The sequence below is a fragment of the Ammodytes marinus genome (assembly GCF_949987685.1).
Source record: "Ammodytes marinus genome assembly, chromosome: 21".
NCBI classification, from domain to species: Eukaryota; Metazoa; Chordata; class Actinopteri; order Uranoscopiformes; family Ammodytidae; genus Ammodytes; species Ammodytes marinus.
This window is the reverse complement of record NC_137225.1, coordinates 6,209,092-6,232,148: the sequence shown is the minus strand read 5'-3', so window position 1 is coordinate 6,232,148 and position 23,057 is coordinate 6,209,092. Positions and strand designations below refer to the sequence as shown.

The 23,057-nt window shown below is 41.2% G+C and overlaps 1 protein-coding gene across 1 annotated transcript; it reads right to left on the bottom strand.

The window, feature by feature from the left end:
• Positions 1–12,683: 12,683 nt before the first annotated feature.
• map3k8 (mitogen-activated protein kinase kinase kinase 8) lies at positions 12,684–22,942 on the bottom strand. The gene is made up of 8 exons (XM_080050526.1): positions 22,864–22,942; positions 21,705–22,052; positions 20,915–21,085; positions 19,737–19,998; positions 18,195–18,301; positions 16,729–16,881; positions 14,362–14,608; positions 12,684–13,503 (listed from the first exon to the last, which is right to left on the bottom strand). Exons 2-8 carry the CDS (start codon positions 22,020–22,022, stop codon positions 13,379–13,381), a joined length of 1,383 nt encoding a protein of 460 aa, XP_079906652.1. The 5' UTR covers positions 22,023–22,052; positions 22,864–22,942; the 3' UTR covers positions 12,684–13,378.
• Positions 22,943–23,057: the final 115 nt, after the last annotated feature.

The window sequence follows — 23,057 nt, the reverse complement described above, 5'->3', positions numbered from 1 at the left end:
CATTGGGGTCTCCCCGCGCAGGTTCGAATCCTGCCGACAACGACTGAACGTTTTCACTGCTGGAGACACTTATCATCAGGCTTGACTGAGATCCCATGGGACAGTGTTTCTCTGATTGTTGCTCTCTCTATCGTACAATCAGTCACCCAGCAAAATAGCAAATGCAGTAAGACACAAATAGGCCTTTCACACCGCCGCAAAATCGGAGCTAGTTCTGGGCTTGTTCGGAGTTAGACCCAGTGTTTTGGTTTCACACCGCCAGAGAGCCTGCTCCGGGCCGTAAAAACCGGGGGAACTCATACCCCAGGATTGAGCAGGGTTTGATAAGAACTGCTTGCGCGAACGGTTGGGGGAGGGATTATCCTGACCAACCAGAGCAACTCAAACCTCATGCCCGCCATATTTAAAAACACCGCTACTACGAGACGTAAACATAACATAATTACCGAACGTAGCGATCAAATTGACCGGCGAGAATACGCTGTATGGGTCCTGTTTGCTTAAGAAAGCAAAGCGAGAGCCAACAAGTGTAAAAATAAGACGTATTCGCCGCTGTTGTTGTGCTTAAAGCTAGCGGTAGCTTTAGCGTTAGCCACAAGAGCAGCGGCGTCGGGTGACGTACACACACGTTTACAGTGACGTCATGACGTTGCTCTCTTGCCGGCTCCATGGCTGTCTCCGGTCGATGTGAAACCAACCGGTTCATAACTGGGATAAGGCTGTAACCAGTTTTGAACTGACCCCAACACCAGCCTGGAACTGACTCTTGGTTCATTTTGGTGTGAAAGGCCTAAAAGAGACTAATTCACTCCCTGACCCAAGTTCTAAAAATACCTTGCCCAAGCCAACGGACACCTACAATTTAGTTTGTTTGACCAGTGTGAGTGCTCCGTACCAATACTCAAGCACGGTACACTTCCTTGGCCCTGGCGCGGTTGGAAGCGGTGTGCTTCGCCACAATCAGGATACTCCACACTGAGCAGCTTGGGGCTTTTCACCATGTATTGCTCTTTACTACTGAAATACTGTAGAGAACTGGAAGCAGGAGTATTGTCATATTTGCTTCATGATGGGGTGAACAAGATGTCCTGTAGCAACTCAACATCCCAAAAAAATGTGGATGCCTAATGTGACATACGTGAAACGGACAGTGTTGGAGAAAGTGTTCAGATGTATTTGAATAGAGCAAAGATACAATTATACAAGTTGAACTAAATGTTTTACTCAAATACATAATTATTACTTAAGATAAGTACTGAAACTAACACGTACGAGTAAAGTTCTTATTGTGAATTATTTCCCAATATGTTCATATTTTAGGATTCTCCAGACAGACTGATGTTGAGCTGTAGCAGATGTGTTGTTCACACAGCTCTGTTTACACGCGGCCTTTGTCAGGCTGTCAAACGCTTTTGGTGATAATTTTCGGCTCAATAACCCAACTTTAGAAGGTTGTCGTGGCCGAGTGGTTAAGGCGATGGACTAGAAATCCATTGGGGTCTCCCCGCGCAGGTTCGAATCCTGCCGACAACAACTGAATGTTTTCACTGCTGGAGACACTTATCATCAGGCTTGACTGAGATCCCATGGGACAGTGCTTCTCTGATTGTTGCTCTCTCTATCGTACAATCAGTCACCCAGTAAAATAGCAAATGCAGTAGGACACAAAGAGACTAATCACTAAAGTGCACCAAAGCTCTGGAATAAACTTCCACAGGACTTGAGGTCCGCTTCAACACTCGGCTCTTTTAAATCAGGTCTGAAGACTTTACTGTTTCCGTTTTAACCTGTAATTTTAAATTTTTATTTATTTTTATTCTTTTTAAACTTTTTAATTATTTTATGTTTTATTTATATTCATGTTTCTCATTCGCTTTTTTTTATGTATTTTTTTAATGTGTGCTCTATTCTTGATGTGTTTTTGTTTTTGCATCTGTAAAGCACCTTGAATGGCCTTGTGTCCGAAATGTGCTTTATAAATAAACTTGCCTTGCCTTGCCTTGCCTAATCCACTCCCTGACCCAAGTTCTAAAAATACCTTGCCCAAGCCAACGGACACCTACAATTTAGTTTGTTTGACCAGTGTGAGTGCTCCGTACCAATACTCAAGCACGGTACACTTACTTGGCCCTGGCGCGGTTGGAAGTGGTGTGCTTCGGCACAATCCAGGACACCCCACACTGAGCAGCTTGGGGCTTTTCACCATGTATTGCTCTTTACTACTGAAATACTGTAGAGAGCTGGAAGCAGGAGTATTGTCATATTTGCTTAATGTGGGGGTTATCAGGATGTCCTGTAGCAACTCAACATCCCAAAAAAATGTTGGATGCCTGATGTGACATACGTGAAAGGGACAGTGTTGGAGAAAGTGTTCAGATGTATTTGAGTAGAGCAAAGATACAATTATACAAGTTGAACTAAATGTTTTACTCAAATACATAATTATTACTTAAGATATGTACTGAAACTAACACGTACAAGTAAAGTTCTTATTGTGAATTCTTTCCCAATATGTTCATATTTTAGGATTCTCCAGACAGACTGATGTTGAGCTGTAGCAGATGTGTTGTTCACACAGCTGTTTACACGCGGCCTTTGTCAGGCTGTCAAACGCTTTTGGTGATAATTTGCGGCTCAATAACCCAGCTTTAGAAGGTTGTCGTGGCCGAGTGGTTAAGGCGATGGACTAGAAATCCATTGGGGTCTCCCCGCGCAGGTTCGAATCCTGCCGACAACGACTGAACATTTTCACTGCTGGAGAAAGTTAACATCTTCGACCAAACATGGCTCACGCAGGTTTCCATGTATTGCACAATGACATTACAGATAACACAATTATTTCCCTGTCTCCCGAGTTCCAAAATAAGTGTCCTCTATCCGAGGGCACCCTCACACAAGCCAACTTACGCCTAAAATCTAGTTTGTTCAGTGTGAGTGTTCTGTACCGTACTCAAGCACTGTACACTTCCTCTGCCCTGGCTGGGTTGGAAGCGGTGTGCTTCTGCACAGTACAAATGCTCAGCGGCACTGCTGTCAGTTTTTACGTGATTATTCCGGTTCCGGACATTTAATAAAAAATGCTTCTGCGTTCATGTTGGTCTGATGCGGAGGTGGAACGTTTGCTGCAGACTTGGCCAGATGAAAATATTCAAAAACAATTGAATACAACCAAACACTGTATATTAAGTAGCCTATTCAACACAGAAAAAAAAACTGTGCGTTTTTAAAACAAAAAGACCCATCACGAAGACGTCTATTAATAGGTTAGTAGTTATGAGAGAGGTAAAAGTGTTCAGACCAGGTTTTACCTGGAGCAGTGTAAGTGTGCTCCAGTGAGGGACTGGGTAGGGGTTAGGGGGCACGGTACGGGGCACTGGGCCATAGGACAGAACCGTGATACATTTCTGTGAACTTTTCATACCACCACCAGAAGAAAGAGTTTGCGATGGCTGGGAATCGAACCCAGGTCAACTGCTTGGAAGGAGCTTTGCTCACCACTATACAACCACCATCGCTATAAGAAAGATTCCCTGCGTTCCGAATCGCATACTATTTATTTTTTCTATTCTACATGCAGTAGGCATACTGTTGGGACATACTTTTACTTATTTATTTCATCATAACATTGCGCCTTGATCTTGCCTCTTGCTTTTATATCCGTCGCATCCCTGTTTGTTTTCATATGGAGGCTCCGTCGATGCGACGTCACTTCAAGTTCGAACTGGATTATGGGTCAGAATCGCCCAAATAGGATGTTGTTTTCAACACAAACAATCTTGGCCGGATGAAGTAGGACATCCGGGAACTTCTTCTAACCATCCTAAATCTGTCCACAAGAATCGGGACATCCTAAATCTTTTTTCTTCCATACTAAATAGTAAAAAGTATGCGATTCGGAACGCAGGGATTATTTCTTCCAAAGAGAATAAAATACATCCGGCACACTGGGAAAGTGTTTACCTTAACTCAACTACTCTTCTCTAATCTGGCGGCAGTGGCAAAATGGGTAGGGCGGTCGTCCACTGGATTGCAGTGTCGAAGGTTCAATCCCCCGCCTACCCGCCACATGTCAAATGCTGTGTCTCAATTCAGGGGTCGCAGCCTTCGAAGGCTGCATTTGAAGACCGATTGCATCATAGCGGCGCATCAAAGCTTGTCCCATTTCGAAGGCTCCTTCATATGCGGCCGAGAAATGCAGCCTTCGTTTCACGGATCTGAAGGGTCCAACGGATGTATGCTTCGCGGCCAAACGTATCCCAAGATTCATTGCGTTTTTTTCAGAGATGGCATAAAATAAAATAAAAAATAACAAAACAGCAACGTGTTGCTCCATCTTCTTAACTTTTATCTTCCTTTCTTTTTTTCTTGTCTTTTCTTTAGTTTTTCTTGTCCTTCTTTGTTCTTGTACTTTTTTTCTTTTCGTCTGGTAGGCAACTTCTTTTTCTTTTTTCCTCCGTTGACAAGGCTGTCTCCGTTGGCAGCAATCAGGGTTGCTAGGCAGCACAGGAGCGGCGAGTCGTCATGCAAGGTAACGGCTTGTAACGCAAACCGGAAATGCTCGTATACGGAGACCTGCGGAGACCGTCTCATTTAACAACGCTCGTTCGGCCTTCGGTTCGGCCTTCACAGTCTATGGCCTTCATAGACCGCGTCCTTAGAAGGATGCAACCCCTGAATTGAGACACAGCTAAAGTGTCAAAATCAGGGTGAACGTGGGCCATAAATCGGATTAAAATCAATTTTGTCTTTTACTCACAAGGGTTCTCTATTATCACCAGCAGACGGTAGTATTTGTCTTTCACAGCCACTGGGAAATCATTGAATAGTATCAGCTCAAAGGCTGTGTTCGGAAAGCCATACTAACTGACGGTTGGGTATGCGAGTTTGGGTATGTGAGAAATTCCCGGATGAGTACTAACTTCCGGGAAGATTTTGGGTATGGATCGATTGTATACTTTTCCTACTCAACCGCCCCACAATGCATCGCGTCTTTTCAAACGACAAGGGAGTTTTTTTTTTATTCTTTATTTACAATTCTGCATTTCCTGCACCACACAGGACGTATGTAAAAATCTAGTTGTATATCTAACCTGTGGAGGGCGGCAATACGCTAAACAGTGTCTAAACGGCCGGAATCTTATAAGAATAAGAAGAAATTCTTTAATGCTTGAGTATACTTCAGTGTGAATGTTTCGACGCACCTCGCATACACAATCGATCTTTGAGTAGACATGTAGTAGATGTTGAGTATGTAGGATGTAGGACGTTAGTATGGCTTTCCGAACACAGCCAAACTGTGAGGCAAGCCCCTCCACAGCATGGCTTACCCACGCCCACTCACATGTGACGCTTTTAGAAAGAGGAAGAGTGGGCCTGAGCTAGAGATAGGAGGAAAACACTTCACACACATATCAAACACTAGGGTTTCCCTGATGCAGAATCATTAGTAGTATGCCCAGCGACTAAATAACATTTAAAAGTAGAGAGCTTCGCTAAAACTTGAATCATGCCTCATCTGTTTGATTTGCAGTCATATGAAAACGTTTGGGAACCCCTCTCAGCCGGCATTATAATTGACTCTGCTTTCACAAAAAAAAGATAAAAGTGGTATGTCTTTAATTTACCAGGAACAGCTAAGTACTGGGATGTTTTCCAAACAAAGATTTTTTGAAAAGCAGTATTTGGTTGAATGAAATAAAATAAAATGTGAATAACTGGCTGTGCAAAAATATGGGAACCCTTGTGGTTTTGTTGATTTTAATGCATGTAACAGCATGTAAAACTGATTACTCTAAACACAAAATTGGTTGGATTATGTTGTTAAGCCTTGAACCTCATATAAATGTCTGTTTAATCATGAGAAAAGGTATTTTAGGTGCCTAAATGCAAGTTGCACTTCTCTTTGGCTCTCTGCTGAATTGAGACAGAATGGGATCATCAAAGCAGCTCCCAAAATATCCGAAAAACAAAGATTATTCATTGTCGTGGTTTAGGGGAAGGCTACAAGAAGCTTTCCCAAAGGTTTCAATTGTCAATTTCGACTGTAGGGAACGTTGTCAGGAAATGGAAGGACACAGGCACAGTGGCAGTTAAACCCAGGCATGGCAGACCAAGAAAAAAACAGGAGCGGCAGGTGGAGGATTGTGAGAATGGTTGCACACAACTCACAGATCCCCTCCAAAGACCTGCAATAACTTCTGGCTGCAGATTGTGTATCTGTACTAGGGATGTAACAATATACCGCAAAACGTAAGTTTTTTCTTGTTAAACCGTGTCACGGTATTGAGGCGAGAGTGCATGGTAAATGCGCTCCGTCATTGTGGAGAGTCTGGTAAGCAACTTTGTCATAAACGTAGCACTCAATCTAACACTGTATGGGTCACACCAACATTGGAAACCAAACAATAACACATTGACACAACATCTTATCACTGAAACATGACTTCTAACTTTAAATTGAACAGTCACGTCTCACGTGGGCCGTTGTTTACACTATGCAGACCAGCACGTGCAGCTTCACAACATTGAGTCACGCAGCAGCAAAGAAGAAGAGAGAAAGAGAAAAGGGAGATATAGAGAAAAAGATCGGCATTGTAGCTTACCAGACTGAAGAGAAAGTTGCTCGCGGGTGAGTTATATCATTATGAATCCAGGTGAACGTGAGGAAATTAGATACAAAAAAAAAAAAAAACATCCACCGCGACCGCGTGTTAAATCCCCGGTAAAGTCGGCGAACTTCGGTGATAGGCAGATGAAGGAAATAAGTCCAAAGATCCTTTATATGTTCATCACAACTTCACGTGAACTAGCATAGGAACTCAGCTAGGCCTATACGAGCTATACCGCCGAAAGCTGTGACCTGCCAGAATATCACACATTCTGGCAGGTCACAGCTTTCGGCGTAACACCGGCATGTTGCGCAATACTATGGAATCCCTACTAGGTCAAACTTAGGTGACACTACTGTCAAGCATAGGTGACGTTGCGAAAGTGTGAGGAAGGGAGGAGGGAGAGGAGTGCACTGCAAACACATTGATTTTGAGACTGCAGTTTTAATTAATAACAAATAAAAATCATAATTTAATATTTTACTGAGTTCATTGTGCCTGTCATAATGTAGGCCTATTAAGGTAAAGCATGGCTTGCAAGAATAGTGTTGAATAAAATAGAGTTGATAAGCAAATAAGACATGGGAAAATTATCACACTATTGTTAAATTATTTTATTTTATGCATACTTTTACAGTATTTTAGATTTAAAATTCCTATTTAATTTTTAAATTATAGGTGTAATGCTACTTTAAAAAAATAGTAGAGAAGCAGTGTCTTTGTTTTGGTGATAAGTTGTTTAAATCTCTCAGAAATCTCTTCATAATAAGATATAACAATTTGAATTATTCGTTTGTGTTTTATTTAAATCAGCGGTACAACATTTCATTTGAGGGGGTAGAAATGAATTCCGCGCTTAATATCGTATTGTGATATCGTGATATCAATCGCAATATCGTATCGTATCGTATCGTACTCAAAATTTCATATCGTTACATCCCTAATCTGTACATGGTTCAACAATTCAGCGCAATTTGCACCAAAACATCTGTATGGCCGGGTGAAGAGAAGGAAGCCCTTTCTGCGCCCACGCCACAGATACAGTTGCATAGAGTATGTAAAAGCTCATTTAGACAAGCCAACTTCATATTAGAAGAAAATGCTTTGGACTGATGAGACAAAAATTTAGTTATTTGGTCTTTATAAAAAGCGCTTTGCATGGCGAAAGAAGACAACTGCATTCCAAGAAAAACACCTGCTACCTACTGTCAAATTTGGTCATGCTGTGGCCACTTAAGGGACTGGGGCCCTGGTTAAAGTCGATAGTCGGATGAATTCAACCCAGTTTCAACAGATTATTCAGGATAATGTTCAATCATCAGTCACAAAGTTGAAGTTGCCCAGGGGTTGGATATTCCAACAAGACAATGACCCTTAACACAGTTCAAATTCCTGCAGAGGGAAAAGTACAATGTTCTGATATGGCCGTCGCAGTCCAATGACTTGAATATCATCGAAAATCTATGGGATGATTTGAAGCGGGCGTTCCATGCTCGGCAGCCATCACATTTAACTGAACTGGATCGCTTTAGTATGTAAGAATGTTCAAAATACCTACATCCAGGATCCAGACATTCATCACAAGCTACCAGAGGCGTCTAGAGGCTGTTATTTTTGCAAAAGGAGGCTCAACTAAGTACTGATGTCATTTTTCTTTTGGGGTGCCCAAATTTATGCACTAGTCAAATTTTGTTATGATGCCTATTGCATATTTTCTATTATTCCAATAAACAAAATAACACTGCTTAATTGCTTCTGTTTGTCATATATGAAAAGGAATTTGCTTCTTTGAAATCCCAGCTAATGATGAACAAAAATCCCCCAAATTAGAAGGGGGACCCATACTTTTTCATATGACTGTAGCTGCTAGCTGTGGACTCCAGAAAACCCCACAATAGGCAATTAGTTTTTTTAACCATTGTATTGTTCTTTACCACTGAAATACTGTAACAAAAAACACATTTACAGCAGCATTGTGTGCACGGCGGCACAAAATAAAGGCAAGTAGCCTACATTACACTACCTGGCTGTGACAGGGGACCGTGGCTGGCGTAGATATAAACATCGGTGCTTCGCTGTACTTGTCGTGAAAGTTCCCCGGACATAGCATGTTTGGGTTCATAATATTGAGGCGCTAGCCGCCCGCACACAACCGGGTGAGTTAACTAATGCTCTCCGGCGCTAACTTGGTTTATCGGCTAAAGCACAGCCGCACATTTTCACTGAATTAACTAGAGCTGCAACGATTAATCGATGAATCGATTATTAATCGATTATTAAAATAATCGCCAACTATTTTGATAATCGATTAATCGTTTTTTTGATAAAAAAAATCTCTGATTTCAAGTATGAATATTTTCTGGTTTCTTTAATCCTATTATGACAGTAAACTGAAATATCTGTGTGTTTTGGACATAACAATACATTTGAGGACGTCAACATGGGCTTTGGAAAATGTATCAACATTTTTCACCATTTTACGGACCAAAACACTAATCGATTAATCGAGAAAATAATCGACAGATTAATCGATTATCAAAATAATCGTTAGTTGCAGCCCTAGAATTAACCAGAAAGTCCATTCTCCTGGTTCACTTTCCCCACGTCTTCTATTCCCGAGCGGCTGTCATACAGCACCGGCCGCCCGCAAATAGATTTTCCTCCTCTGTGTTTCTCAGCCTCTGTGTACACTGTTCTCCGACCGTGCCGATGTATGTGACGTCGGGTCATTCTCCAAGCTGATTGGCTAATGCGGCTAAGCGTCATGCGTAAGAGAGTAAAAATTTCAATATTTTGAACTCTGCGCGTTCCTGTTGCTTTAGCGCGTGTAACGCATCTACGCGCCTAAACCAATGGTTCCCTATGGAAAAATTGCCGATTTTATACGCCTCTTATGCGCGTAACGTGTTTTGTGTGGCCGCATCTATACTTGATAAGATTGGCCTGGTTGTTTTGGGGATTTCTGTTAATATAAGTGTTAAATCGCTCTTTATTCATACAGTGATCACTTATAGTGTGCGCGTTTCATAAAGCCGATCTCTCAGTCACCCGCTCTGCATCTAATGGGCAAATAAACTTTTCTGGGATCCCACTACTGATAACCAATCAAAAGAGAGAACGCTACAAACCGGCACCAGTCTCACTGCCCGTGCACGTGCAGAGCGACAGATGGGTGAATGTGTATGCACCTACAATGGCGGAGCAGGTAAAAATCCTTCCCAATGTCTGTTTTGATGGTTTTTATCATGTTTTATCACACTTACAGATCTGAGATGATGCTAGATAACTCGCTGCTTGAAGACCGCAGTGCATTAATGTGGTGACGTAGGGACGAGGGACGAGACTGCTAACTGCAGTAACTGACAGGAAGTTAGCTAAACTGACCATTCCGCTTACTGAACCTTTAAGGTCCCAGAATTCCAGAGGCAGCAAACAATGAACTTCTTCATTGTTTTTTTTTAAAGAGGACCTATTATACTACTTTTCTGGTCTTAATTTCTTGTTTTACACTGCTATAGAGCAACCTGACACGAATCGCATCACAAAAAACTATGTAGATTTTCGGGAAGCTCTTTCTCTTATTTTGGCGATCCAGCACGTCCTGTCAACACTTGAGTGTGTGTGCTTCGGCCATCTCCGCTCCCTCCGCCTGTGCTTCGTCAATCTCCGCTCCCCTCCCCCCTCCTGCAAACCCCACTCCGTTGTGATTGGTTACCTTCCTTCCGGAACACTTTCAGTGGCGGGAAGCGCGAGCATGGACCTATAAGGGTGCGAGGCAGACGCGAACAGGGAAGTGACAGCATTACCATACATGGAAACATCCGCGTGGTGACGTCACGAAGTTACAAAGGGTAGACCGCTTTGAACACGTGACTTCTCGACTGGCTAGAATAGTGTTTAGTGCTCTGCACAGACACCCCAGACGGTCAGCAGGGAATACGTCGAAATGCATGTAAGTCATTATTTGATAATTTAGTATGGTTAAGCATGACTATGAATCATCATAACAACGTTTATAGGTCATAAAAGTCCTCTTTAATACTGTATGAGGAAATTCAATAACTGTCTTTTAACATTACATTATGACATGTTGGTGATGTGAGGGAGCACAATCAAATTATAAATTAAAAGCTATCTGGTAGGTATCTACAACAGAACGTCCTTAACCATTGGTGTCAACCATAAATCAGGGTGAACATGTGCCATAAATCGGATTTTTACTCGCAAGGGTTCTCTATTATCACCAGCAGATGGTAGTATTTGTCTTTCACAGCCACTGGGAAACCAATGACAATGGCCCTCCCTCTCCCTTAGAAGGAAACTACATGCACTGATTTTTATTGCGAAAGCACTAATGGGTAAACTACCCCTTTACATTTCAAATTTGCTTTCCTTCCATAACAGTGTTTACAAAACAAGGTCATCAGAATATATGTTATTAACCACACCACTAACAAGAACACAACTGGGTACAACAGCTTTCTCATCATATGCACCAAAGGTCTGGAATGAACTTCAAGCCACTCTAAAGCTGGAATCACTCCCACCACTCAGTACCTTTAAAAACATGTTACAATCAGCTCTAAAAGAACACTGCAACTGTTTTTAACCTGATGCCTTTTATTTATTTTTAATTTGTTTTCAATTTTAATTTTTTAATTAATTATTATTTTTTTTAAAAAGCTGTATGTATTAGCTTGTTTCTATGAAGTGTAATTTTAGCATTATAGTGTCAATTGTGGTGTACTTTGTTTGTGTGTGTGTGTGTGGCCTTGTGCAAATTCTGCAACTTCTTTTCTGCTGCCTGTCTTGGCCAGGACTCCCTGTGAGAAGAGTTACTGTAACTCAATGGGACCTTCCTGGTGAAATAAAGGTTAAAAAAATAAAAAATAAATAAAAAAAATTAATAGTATCAGCTCAAACTGTGAGGCAAGCCCCTCCACAGCATGGCTTACCCACGCCCACTCACATGTGACGCTTTTAGAAAGAGGAAGAGTGGGCCTGAGCTAGAGATAGGAGGAAAACACTTCACACATATCAAACACTAGGGTTTCCCTGATGCAGAATCAGTAGAAGATATGCCCAGAGACTAAATAACATTTCAAAATAAATTTAGTAGAGAGCTTCGCAAAAACGTGAATCATGCCTCATCTGTTTGATTTAGCTGTTAGCTGTGGACTCCAGAAAACCCCACATTAGGCAACTTGGTTTTTTTAACCATTGTATTGTTCCACTGAAATACTGTAGAATATATAGAAGTTATTTTGTTTCATGTGGGGGAAAAAACAGATGTCCTGTAGCAACTCAACATCCCCAAAAATATTTTGGATGCCTGATGAGACATCAGATTCTTGAAGTATTACTAGAAAAATTAACTGAAACTAACACAAGCAAAAGCACTTAATGTGAATGTGTTACCAATAGTTTTATATTTTAGGATTATTAAGACGTGATGTTGCAGTTACTTAAATAATAACAGTTGGGGGAACTCATCTTACAAATTTGAAATTGTATAAAGAAATGTATATACTAATGCAGTATTACTAATTGAACTGTTTTAAAATAAAACCCACATGTTAAAAAAGATGTTATGGAGTTGTATAGTCCGTTTGTGGAGCTATAATTATAAATAGTTCTCTTTCTTGAAATAAATTGATTTGCAATGAAAACAGCTTGTGTTTATACCTGACACGTTATTTGAAAAATTTAACTTAAATGTCCCCACCCACCAGAACTATGTTGCCTAACTAACAACACATTCATTATTTTCCATTTACACTCATCAGAATGTCCTTTCTGTATCAAATACCAAATATTTGCACATGTTTCACAGATGGAAATTTTAAAAGGATTCAATGAAAAGTTTCGGGACATTAAGTAAGAAATAGAAAGTAACAGTAATCAAAAGCCTGCAAAACATTCTGACATAATAAGTGAATGTTTTATTTTCGCAGGAACCTTTTTTTTAGCCTGAAGCAGGAAATCACAAATGAAAAATCAATTGAATGACTTACTATTTAAAGTAGCAGTGAAATATCAGAGACAGTATGGAGTTTATTTTATTTTATTGCATAACTGACAACTTTTTTTTTAGTAAAAGCCACAGCAGGCCTCATCTCACAGAATGTACAAAACACAAATCAGATACAGCATGCATTCCGTAGAAGCCTCATTTGTACAGCATCATGATGCTATTCATATTCCACAGGAATTAACACTAGGAAGTCCACACAGAACTAAAGAACATACATGTTTGCATAGTGCACACATAGTTTAACACATAGCTTACATTAGCTTACATATTTTATTGACAATAAACATCTTTTTGAATGCTATTACACATTGTTTCATGAGGAAAAAACCCCGCATACATTTGATTACTGTGTTAATGACACACTGAAATATTGCATGTACAAAAACCCCATAGGGAGCTTGAAGAAACTATACCAACAGCTAAACAACAGTTATACTCATTGATACGCAATGCATCTCTTCCGACCACTGTCCGGCAGTGTTTTTGAGTCACATTTGTCCATTTCATAATCACGGTTAAGGCAACACCATTCAATACAAGTTGCCTGTGCCTTGTGAACAGTTACAGCCTGCTAACGAGCCATGTCTACAGCTTGTCCCCCTTTGTCTGAACTATTTACCAGTCCTCCTACAGTGAAGAGTTGAGCCACACTTTGAATGAAAAAAGGCTCAAAATGAAATCATTTGATGGCTTCAAATCAAGTTCAGCTGCGTTAATGAGGATATGTGGTCCGGTGCTAGCCATATTCTGAGGCGGGGGGCCCCGTCACTAGTTTGCAGTAACCTGACAAGGCCCCCAGGTCTATGTACAAGGAGCCTTTCCTCCTCACGTGCCCGGAGTCCTCGGAGTACAGAGAGGATTCTGCAGAAGAGAGAGAAAAGGATTGCATGTTGAAATAGGGAAAGTATCTTATCATTAAAGGTCACCTATTTTGCAAAATTCACTTTCAATTAAATTTTTCATCATTAATACATATCAACAGTGTGACTAAAGACACTTTGTATGAGGAAAAACAACCCTCTCTCTTTCTCTCAACCTCAAGCTTTCTGAAAAAACCTGTTCCAAAAACCCCAGTCAGATTTCTATACCCTTTATGATGTCATAAGGGGGAGGCCACGCCCCTAGATATCCCTGAATCTAACTGGCAGGTCGAGTCAAACCAGCAGGTAGATTCAGGGCCAATCAGAGCAGACCTAAAAAGAGACAGACTCTTAAAGAGACAGACTCTAAAACCGAGCTTTTCAGACAGAGGCTGAACAGAGGGGATTCAGCAAAGGCACTGTGAGAATAATACTGGTGCTTTTTTCCAGTAGACAATGAAAAAAGGTTCTAGTAAAAAACTAAATTACAATTTTGAACTTGAGCATAATATGTGACCTTTAAGAGGTGACTAACAGTGACAATGTGACTTTGCAGCTCCCTTTGGTTCTACAAACCGTTACAGCATTTTTCAGTTTATCAAACACCGTATTATTGTTTTGGTTCAGTCTCACTGCTCTTTAAACCTTAATTTCATTCCCAGGGGGCAATGCTCTTAATACCCACTGTACACTAGCTGACCACCACCAAAATGTCAGATTAACAAAACAAGCAACTTGCTGGCGGTAGACACAGTAGAGTATTCAGCAGCTAAAGAGCCAGACGACCCCAAAAATTTAAGTTTGCTCCTTAAATGACAAGGAACCAAACTAATCTCCACTCCCATAGATCCTCCTTTACCCTGTGTGGTGTCGTGGTGCTGGCTCTGCTGCCGTAGCATGGGGTGGTTGGCCTCCTCCAGGGCAGAGTCCAGGCTCCAGCAGCGCGGCTGGTCCTCCCGGGCCGGGTTGATGGCCTCGTGCTTCAGCAGCTGGGAGGCCGTGCTGCGCAGAGCCGGGTTCCTCTCCAACGCTCGCCCCAAGAAGGAACGCATGGCCGGGCTGCAGTCCTCGGCTATGTCCTCAAGAGGGGGCGCCTGTTTGTGGATCTGTCAGGAGAGAGAGAGAGGCAGAAGCAAAGATTGGTGTTAGGAATATGCAGAAAATGAAAGGGCACAATATTTATATACTCTATTTATTAGCTCTTAGCTATTCAGAATTTTTATCATAATATAATTTTTTATAACATATATATAACATGTTTATTACTAGATTTTTTTTTTTTTTTAAATGTTTTAAATAAAGTTAATTTTTTTGGTATGTTATTATTGTTATCGTCATCACTTTAAATCGTTATTTTTATTTACAGTTTCTTATTTATTTTATTATTTTAGCTAGTCAAATGTTATTGCTAAATAACCCAAAAACAACGGGCCAGGTAGAACTCCTGCAGCAGCCGTGACCCAGATTTGTCATGTGATTTCACTTGGAGCCATAGCTTGTAAAACGAGTTTGGTCGTGGTAAAAAAAGGAACGGGCACAAGTAGCAAAGCTCAGCCTAACGACGTAACAACACTTCTCCATGACGGCAGTTTCACAAGGAAGTGAGCAATCGTCTAAATCAAAAGAGCTGATAATCATTTCAAAAACAGGAACGGCACTTCTTGAAATGAAAGGGAACACATGCAATGGAAAACCTTTAAAGAAAACCAAAGTAGTGACTGCCTCAACAGGCCATGGATCCCCGCACTGCTATCAGTTACGTTAGGCCTTTTTATCTTGTGGCAATATTGGCTGTGGAAGACATTGACAAGGTCATGGAAATTGTGTCAATTGTATACAGTCTGTCTTGCGGCATGTCGGTGTGACAGAATTCCTATGCTAGCGGCTCTATGTGGGTGTTACTGTCTAGTATATAGTAGTTATGGTGAATTTAAGGTCATAGTAGGCCAGAGCCGAGGTTGGTCGTGTATGATTTCTTTTTTTTTTTTTTTTTTTTTCTGCAATTCATTGTTTGGTTCATGTGTTTTTACTCTTGAATAAAAGTACTCCAAGATGTACACGTTTTATAAACACAAAATATACTTTGATTAGTGCATCCTAGAAAACCTAATTTTATTTTATTTTATAAAAGGAGGTTCATACACAGCAGGTTTCATCGTTTAGATATATCTGGCTCTTAAATGGCTGCTAAATACTCAAAACAAAATCTCAAAACATAAATATTGTGTTTAATAAATATGTTAATAACATAATACTAACTATCCAAGCCAAATTGATCTGTTAAGGGGTATGACTAGATACGTTTTTTTACTTCCTCCTACCCCCTTTCGAGCATGTAGAAAGTGTGTTTTTTTTGCTTTTTTGTTTTTTCATCTATTAATATTTAAACTTGTTTTTTTATTGCTTGCATGTTCGAAATAAAGACAATCAATCAATCAATAAAGAGACAAATGCTATAACGCTTTGTAGAACCAAGGGGAACTGCAGAGTCAGGGGATGATTCTCTGTGAGATGTGTCACTGTTAGTCACCCCTTAAAGGTCACATATGTTCAGGTTAAAAATTCTAATTTGGGTTTCCACCAGAAACTGTTTTCATGGTGTAGTGTCCAGAAAACCCTGTATATTCTTTTCACAGTGCCATTGCTGAATCTCCTCTTTTCAGCCTCTGCCTTATCAATTATTAATATAGAAATAGTGATACTAGGTGATTTAACATTTTCTATAATGTACAGCAGCACTAAAGAGAAAAATTCGGGAGATCCTCATGATTTGTAGGCCTTATCATCTGGTGACCGTGAATGTACGTGCGGAACTACCTCGGAATCAATCTAATAAAACTAAAAGAAGCAGCTTTTAGTTTTTATGCACCAAATCTCTGGAACAAACTCCCAGAGAACTTGAGGTCTGCTGCAACTCAGCTCTTTTAAATCAAGTCTGAAGACTTTTCTATTTCCATTTTAACCTTTAATTTTTAAATGTTATTAATTCGCTTTTAAATGTTTTATTCATTCGCTTTTCTAATGTGTATTGTGTATTTTAATCTTGCCCCTGTAAAGCACTTTGAATGGCCTTGTGTATGAATTGTGCTATATAAATACACTTGCCTTGCCTTGCCTTGCCTAATAGTAAGAGTTATTTAACTATGGACCAAAGTGGTGGACCAACCGACAGATTGAGACTAGCATGAATAAATGTCCTAACAAATGAACAGTATAGCCTACTTACGATGTAGAGGTATGATGGGTAGGAAGTGCGTGGGTATCTCCGGACCCACGGAGGGCTACCAGTCTGCATATGGATGATGGTGGTGCCCAGGCTGTAGATGTCTGTCTTGGTGCAATGTCCTCGACACAGAACCAGCTCTGGACTCATATACATCTAAATGCAAGAAGGGGCAACGCAACATTAATTATATTGTAAATACCTATAAGAGGGAGGGGGGGTGCATAACAATGGCAGTTAAAGGTGTGAATCTAGTTCCTCTTTGGTTGGTTTCCCCATTCAGTTCAAATGAATGCATCAGTGCTCAACAAAAAACAGGAAACAACCTGGTGCAGCGAGAGGGTTTCAACAAAGAAGCTAACATCTAAAGGTGCACTATGTAACTTTGGGTGTGTCAGAAGTGAACATTTTCCAAGGTAAATTCTCATAACTGAATAAACCAACGTTACTCGCAGGAAAATTGGATCCGCGGAACAATGTTTGTTGGAAGTTGGAAAGCTAGCTTAAAACGTAACCGTTTCACTGTTGTTGTTTACAGCAGCAGGGCCCACAGTTTTGTTTACAGACATATTTTTGTATTACATTTGGTTCCAGGCGCCTTAAAAAAAAAAAATGTATGGATTATTCAATACAAAGAATAATATGTAGAGTAAATATTTTTGTAGACCTATGCTAGCGCTGCAAAAGTAAACAAATCCCTCTCCCCTGAAATTGCATTCTGCACCTTTAAGAGGCTCGCGCTGTGTGTGTCAAGGTAAGGGCATTGCAGAAGGGAGTCAAAAGCAAACACAGTACCAGAGTTCATTTCTCTCTCTCTCTCTATCTCTCTCTCCTGGAAATTCCAGCCTCTCCCATGCTAATGTGAGCCTGAGCAGCCCAGTGTGTGTTTGCTAGCTCTGTCTCTCTTCTTATAACTGCTGGGTGTCTGCCCTGGGACTTTCCACAAGCTGAGCCACAAGAGGCCAAAGGAGGGGAACAGCACACATACTGACACGCAAAACAGAGCAGCAAAACATGGGAAAAAAGCAGGGCAGATGCATGATGGGAGAAAAAAAAGCTTGTTGTTGTGAGAGATACATCTTTTGGATGCATCATACAATTTCCCAAGTGCCCATTACATCTGTACTGAGAATCCCTACAAGCACAAGCTGACTTATTATTAGCATCAATGAGTGCAGCCACTGCTCTGCAATTACGCCTGCCCATCTTTGACGTGCGATAATCATTTTGGAACGGAGAGGGACGAGTCCTGATAAGATTTATGGTTAATTTCATTCATTGCCTCGGGATGTCTAGCCTGAGTCATGATGAGTCAGGAAGAGGGCTGTCTCTTCTAGTGAAAAACACACACTCGGGATCAGCGGTAGAAAAAGGGAGAGGGAATAAAAAGCAAGCATTTTGGGTTTTTTGCATTTATAACAGGCTTACAGTTGCAGATTTGTATCTGATCTCTTGGTTATTTTGCTTACCTCTGTTCCTCTCATGTCTCTGGGAGTGTATATGTCCTCTGTCATTTGCACCGTCAGCCCAAAGTCCACCAGCACTGCCTTGTCTGACATCAGGACAATATTACTGGCTAGGGAGAGAAGAGAGAAAAGAATGGGTGTGTGATTCACAGACAAAGAAGAGGCACCATCTGTCACATAAGCTGTAGTGCACAGTATTTTCAGCATTCATGCTTGGCATTTGAGTTGATAATTATTGACTTCTCAGGCAGACATGACAGGACTCTGTGTTTGCTTTGAATCACTGGGGAAAAGGCCACAGAAGTCACCAAGATTCAGTTAAAGCAAAGGAATTTGATGGATAATTTGAAGGCAAGCTTTTTCATGAAAAGTCTCATCCTTGCACTTAAAAAAAAATGGACACAAAGGTTTAATTACATATTTACAATCAAAGCAACATGTCAAAAGGCCAGGCTGGCCCAGTGTTGTTAAGTCACTTGTCCCTGTCTGGACCCTAGCATTTTAGAGCATGAGAAGAAATCTGGAATTTCCTGACACCAAACAGCCCTCAGGCCACGAGGGCTGACAGACAGCTGGTTCTGGAGAATGCGTTTGAAGCAATACCTAATGTCTAACCTCAGTTTAACCCCTCCCACTGTCACCGGCGCGTCTTCCTGTAATCCATGTCATTAGGCAGGTTTCTTGTCAGTGTGACCTGGCTAACCTTAAGACACCTCCTCAAAATGCATTCATCAAACATGCATCGTGAGATACTCTCTCGATTAAATTGTGTAATATTAGCCATGTGACTTTTTTCTGTGGTCTGGTTTGCGGCGGTCTCTTGACTGATTCACCTCTTTCTGCTCTGCACTAAGGACTGCCTTCAGCATTACTCACCAGAACTGCATCCGCTTGTGGCTTGACTTTGACGTAAATCATGTTCTCTGGGTTTACCGAATGGACAGTTATACAAAGGCAAAATCGTTGTTTGAGAAAACTTAAAAAGGTGGAGTCTGCAATTCTGGAGAATACTTGTTGTCAAAATAGTTTTTTTTATTAAAGTCAGTTAATATTTTCACATGATCTGCAACCTGTTTTGAAAGACAAATCCAGTGTCAATTCACAGCCTAGGCTCCGTAAAAGGGCATGTTACCAGCTACAGTTGCCCCCCCCCCCCCACACCCACATTGTTAACATACCAGTGAAGAGAGTATAGTCTGTCTCTTTTTCCACACACACACACACACACACACACACACACACACACACACACACACACACACACACACACACACACACACACACACACACACACACACACACACACACACACACACGTACGTAGCGGATCGCGAGGATATATTTCTCTGATTTCGACAGAAAGTTATATTGGCAACAAGCGTTCTCCGGAATCACTGACTCCACCTTTAATTGGCAACACACCTGATTTCTGATTGACGGCTCTACACTATGTTATTTCCTCATCTGTTTTATTCTGGCTTACTGTAAGTGCAATTGCAACACTCAACGAATTGGAGAAAAAAAATGTCTGCTTCTTTCTCTTACGTTTGATGTCGTGGTGGATGACGTTGTGAGAGTGCAGGTACTCTAGGCCCCTCAGCACCTGCTTGGTCACCCAGATGATCTCAAACTCCCTCATGGGCCCACAGCTGTCCAGCTTCTCCAGGACCGAGCCCCCGTCCCCGGCCTCCATGAACAGGTGCACACTCTGCTCCCACAGCACCGCGCCGTACAGCTCCGCAATGTTCTCGTGGCGGAACCGCGCCTGGAACTCCACGTCGGCAGCTTTGAAGTTCTCCATAGGGACCTGAGTGAGGAGGATGAAAGTAAATAAATGAATCATTATCGTTAACCATAGTTTTAATAAAAGTCAATAGTTTGACCCGGGTTCGAATCCCGCCCGGGTCCGTTCTCTGCATGTCTTCCACTCTATGTCCCATTTCACATCTGTCTCTACCAACTGTCAAATAAAGCATGAAAAATGCCAAAAAATATATTAAAAAAAAAAAAAGGAATTGTTTGACATTTTGGCGGGAAATATGAGTATTGGCTTTAATGGCAGCTCATTACTATCTGGTAATCAAATATTTTGTAAGACGGCTAACACTGCACTTTAACTTGTGCCAATGTCTGCCAGTAAGCCTCATGTGTATTGGAAACCGTGTGTACAAAGCACTGTGTCAACAGAGCATTCTGATGATAGAACACACACCATACCAGGTAGGAAACCAATCCTTCCTCATTTGTCACCCAGTCTACGTAGTAAAGAGCAAATACACCGCTCACCTCCTCCTGAATAGTATGGTATTAAACGGATACCGGTAATTAAAAAAAAGACTAATGTGTTGTAATTAGTGTCGAAGAGTTCAATATCAACATGCCTGTGTATGTTGAATTTAACTTTAACGTTGTCTCAAACATCCACAAGGGTCTTTTGTTGGAATTCAACATACCGTTAAATCTCCATTCTTGCACTAACCTGGGCTCATTTTGTAAGTTAGTTCTTCACATAAAACCCTGGTTTTTCTAAAGTGCTGTTCCTCTTTTTATGTCACAACACACAACACAGCCAAATGTCACGCAGACAGTAGCATTGGGTCGGTTGCACAAACACAGCAATAGTTCCCGCCATGAACAAAGAGAAACTTGGCAGGTGAAAGATTTGGCAGAGAGCAGCAGCAAAGTCTTTGGATTGTGGTTCCGTTGCTCAGCAGTTGCCTCACCAGTTTGCAGGCCATCCTCTTCCGGGTGCTGCTGTCCTGGGCCAAGTGGACTTTTCCAAAGGAGCCCTTGGGCACCAGGCCAGAGCCGTGGTCCTTGTAGGTCAGTTTCCACGGGAACAGGAGCACGTCCAGGTTGATCTGGTAGCGGCCTTTTTTCACAGCCATGTACTTCTGAAAAACAGACATGACATTTAAAAGGACATCCGTTTATTTTTAATTTTTTTTAGCACTGGTCAATTTTGAGATTTTTGGCTATTTTACTTCCATAACATGTCTTCTTTCATGCTAGTGTAAATAAAACATATTTGTATCTGACCAACTTGTCTGTTTTACGTATGCATATTTCTCCTATACAGCCATCTTTAAACGGACATTATCTCAACATTAGTTTTCTTTCAATACTCTGAACCACAAATCTCAACTTCTAAAGCTAAAGCACTTACATCAACTTATCTTTCCATCATGGATCTTAGCACTATTCTGAAGGTTATCACAGAAGGACTTCTTCATATGATACGGTTTGATTCATGATACATTTTCTCCTTAAAAACATGCAGAAAATGTTTTTCCCCTAAGTCCTGTATATTTTGGTTAATACAATTAAATACAGGCGTGTGTCCAAAATCTGCTATATAAAAACTATGGACTTTATTATGCTGTAAAAATTCAATAAAGATTTGTAACTCTGGCTTTACCCAACATCTAGATTCTTCGTAATTATATTGAAATGTTTACACAGACCAATATATGCTCTCACATATTGAGTTTCCATTCTGAAGACTCTTCTCACCTTGTTGAGCAGGACCCCCATCTCCTGGGGTGGCTGCTGCAGGGCCGCCGCCTGCATGTTGGACAGCAGGTTGACAAAGGACAGGAGCTCAGTCACTGTCCCATAGCGGACAGGAGCATCCACGGGCCCCCCCGCCTCCCCTGTCTCGTCCATCTCCTCCTCCAGGGAGAGACCTTCCTCTTCCAATGACAAGCCTCCTTCCTCCTCCTCTTCCTCCTCTTCCTCAAGCTGATACAGTCTCTCTGCTGCGTTGATAATGTCTTCTATATTCATGTGAGCCAACAGTAGTTCTACTCCATTACCATATTTGTAATCCATGTTGACTTGGCTTGACTTTTGCTGCTCGCTCTAAAAAAAAATTAACATCAAGCAAGTAGGGTTAGTTTAAATAGACATTTCTCTGTTTGCAAAAGATCCAGCTCGGTCACTGAATGACTTTGAAGAAGTTCAATGTGTGTGTGTGTGTGTGTGTGTGTGTGTGTGTGTGTGTGTGTGTGTGTGTGTGTGTGTGTGTGTGTGTGTGTGTGTGTGTGTGTGTGTGTGTGTGTGTGTGTGTATGTGTGTGTGTTTGCACTACTGCAGTCACACTTGACTGAAGCGTTCAGCTGACTGGGAGGGACTTAACACACTGTTTTCCAAGAAAATGAAGGGAGTTTCATAGTAATGCTGGGAAGCCCCCAGGAAAGCTTTTGGAGCTAACCTTACTTTAGATGTATAACACATCAGATGGGAATAATAATAATGTTGGTCAATTAGCCTATGTGAACACATTTACATAATTTGACATTGCACTCTATAGCCTTATTTTCAACACTAGACAGTTATTCTAGCTCCTATACATATTTACTGTAAACAAATTGAACACACCTGATTTTTTTAGACAGGGATTTCCCTGCCCCCTAAACCCTGTGTTAAAATGCAACAAATAAGCTATAGGCCTAAACCTAAATTAAATTCCATCACAAACTTAAAAGCAAAAAAAATGCAAAATTGCAACTCGAAAAAGACAATTAAAGTAGGCCAAGCCTAATAAAACAGGAGTTTGTACAGATGTTAAAACCAAGCTCTAAAACATTTAGTTGCAATTGATTTCAGAAGATGGGACATCATCGTATTGCTTTAGTAGCATAATCAGGACAGATAAATTAGCCTACCGTACCTGCCGTAATGTAGCCTAATCTTCGAGTCAGAAGCTTAAAACGAGTGTCGTCTATCCATGTTGCGTCTCCAGAGTCCAGCACAGACTGAGAGAGAGTGGGCTCTGGCCGTGCTTAGAAGGAAGTAAACAGAGGAAGTGCAAGCGATCAGCGCGTGGGTGGGGAGGGGGCTGAGTTGTTGTCAGGTGCCAACGCT

Coding starts and splice junctions, on each gene's coding strand:
- map3k8 (XM_080050526.1), bottom strand. CDS start 22,022: ATGGATTACAAATATGGTAATGGAGTAGAACTACTGTTGGCTCACATG. Junction 16,882..18,194: donor GAGACATGAGAGGAACAGAG/GTAAGCAAAATA, acceptor TCTTGCATTTAG/ATGTATATGAGTCCAGAGCT. Junction 14,609..16,728: donor ACCCATCATACCTCTACATC/GTAAGTAGGCTA, acceptor CTCTCCTGACAG/ATCCACAAACAGGCGCCCCC.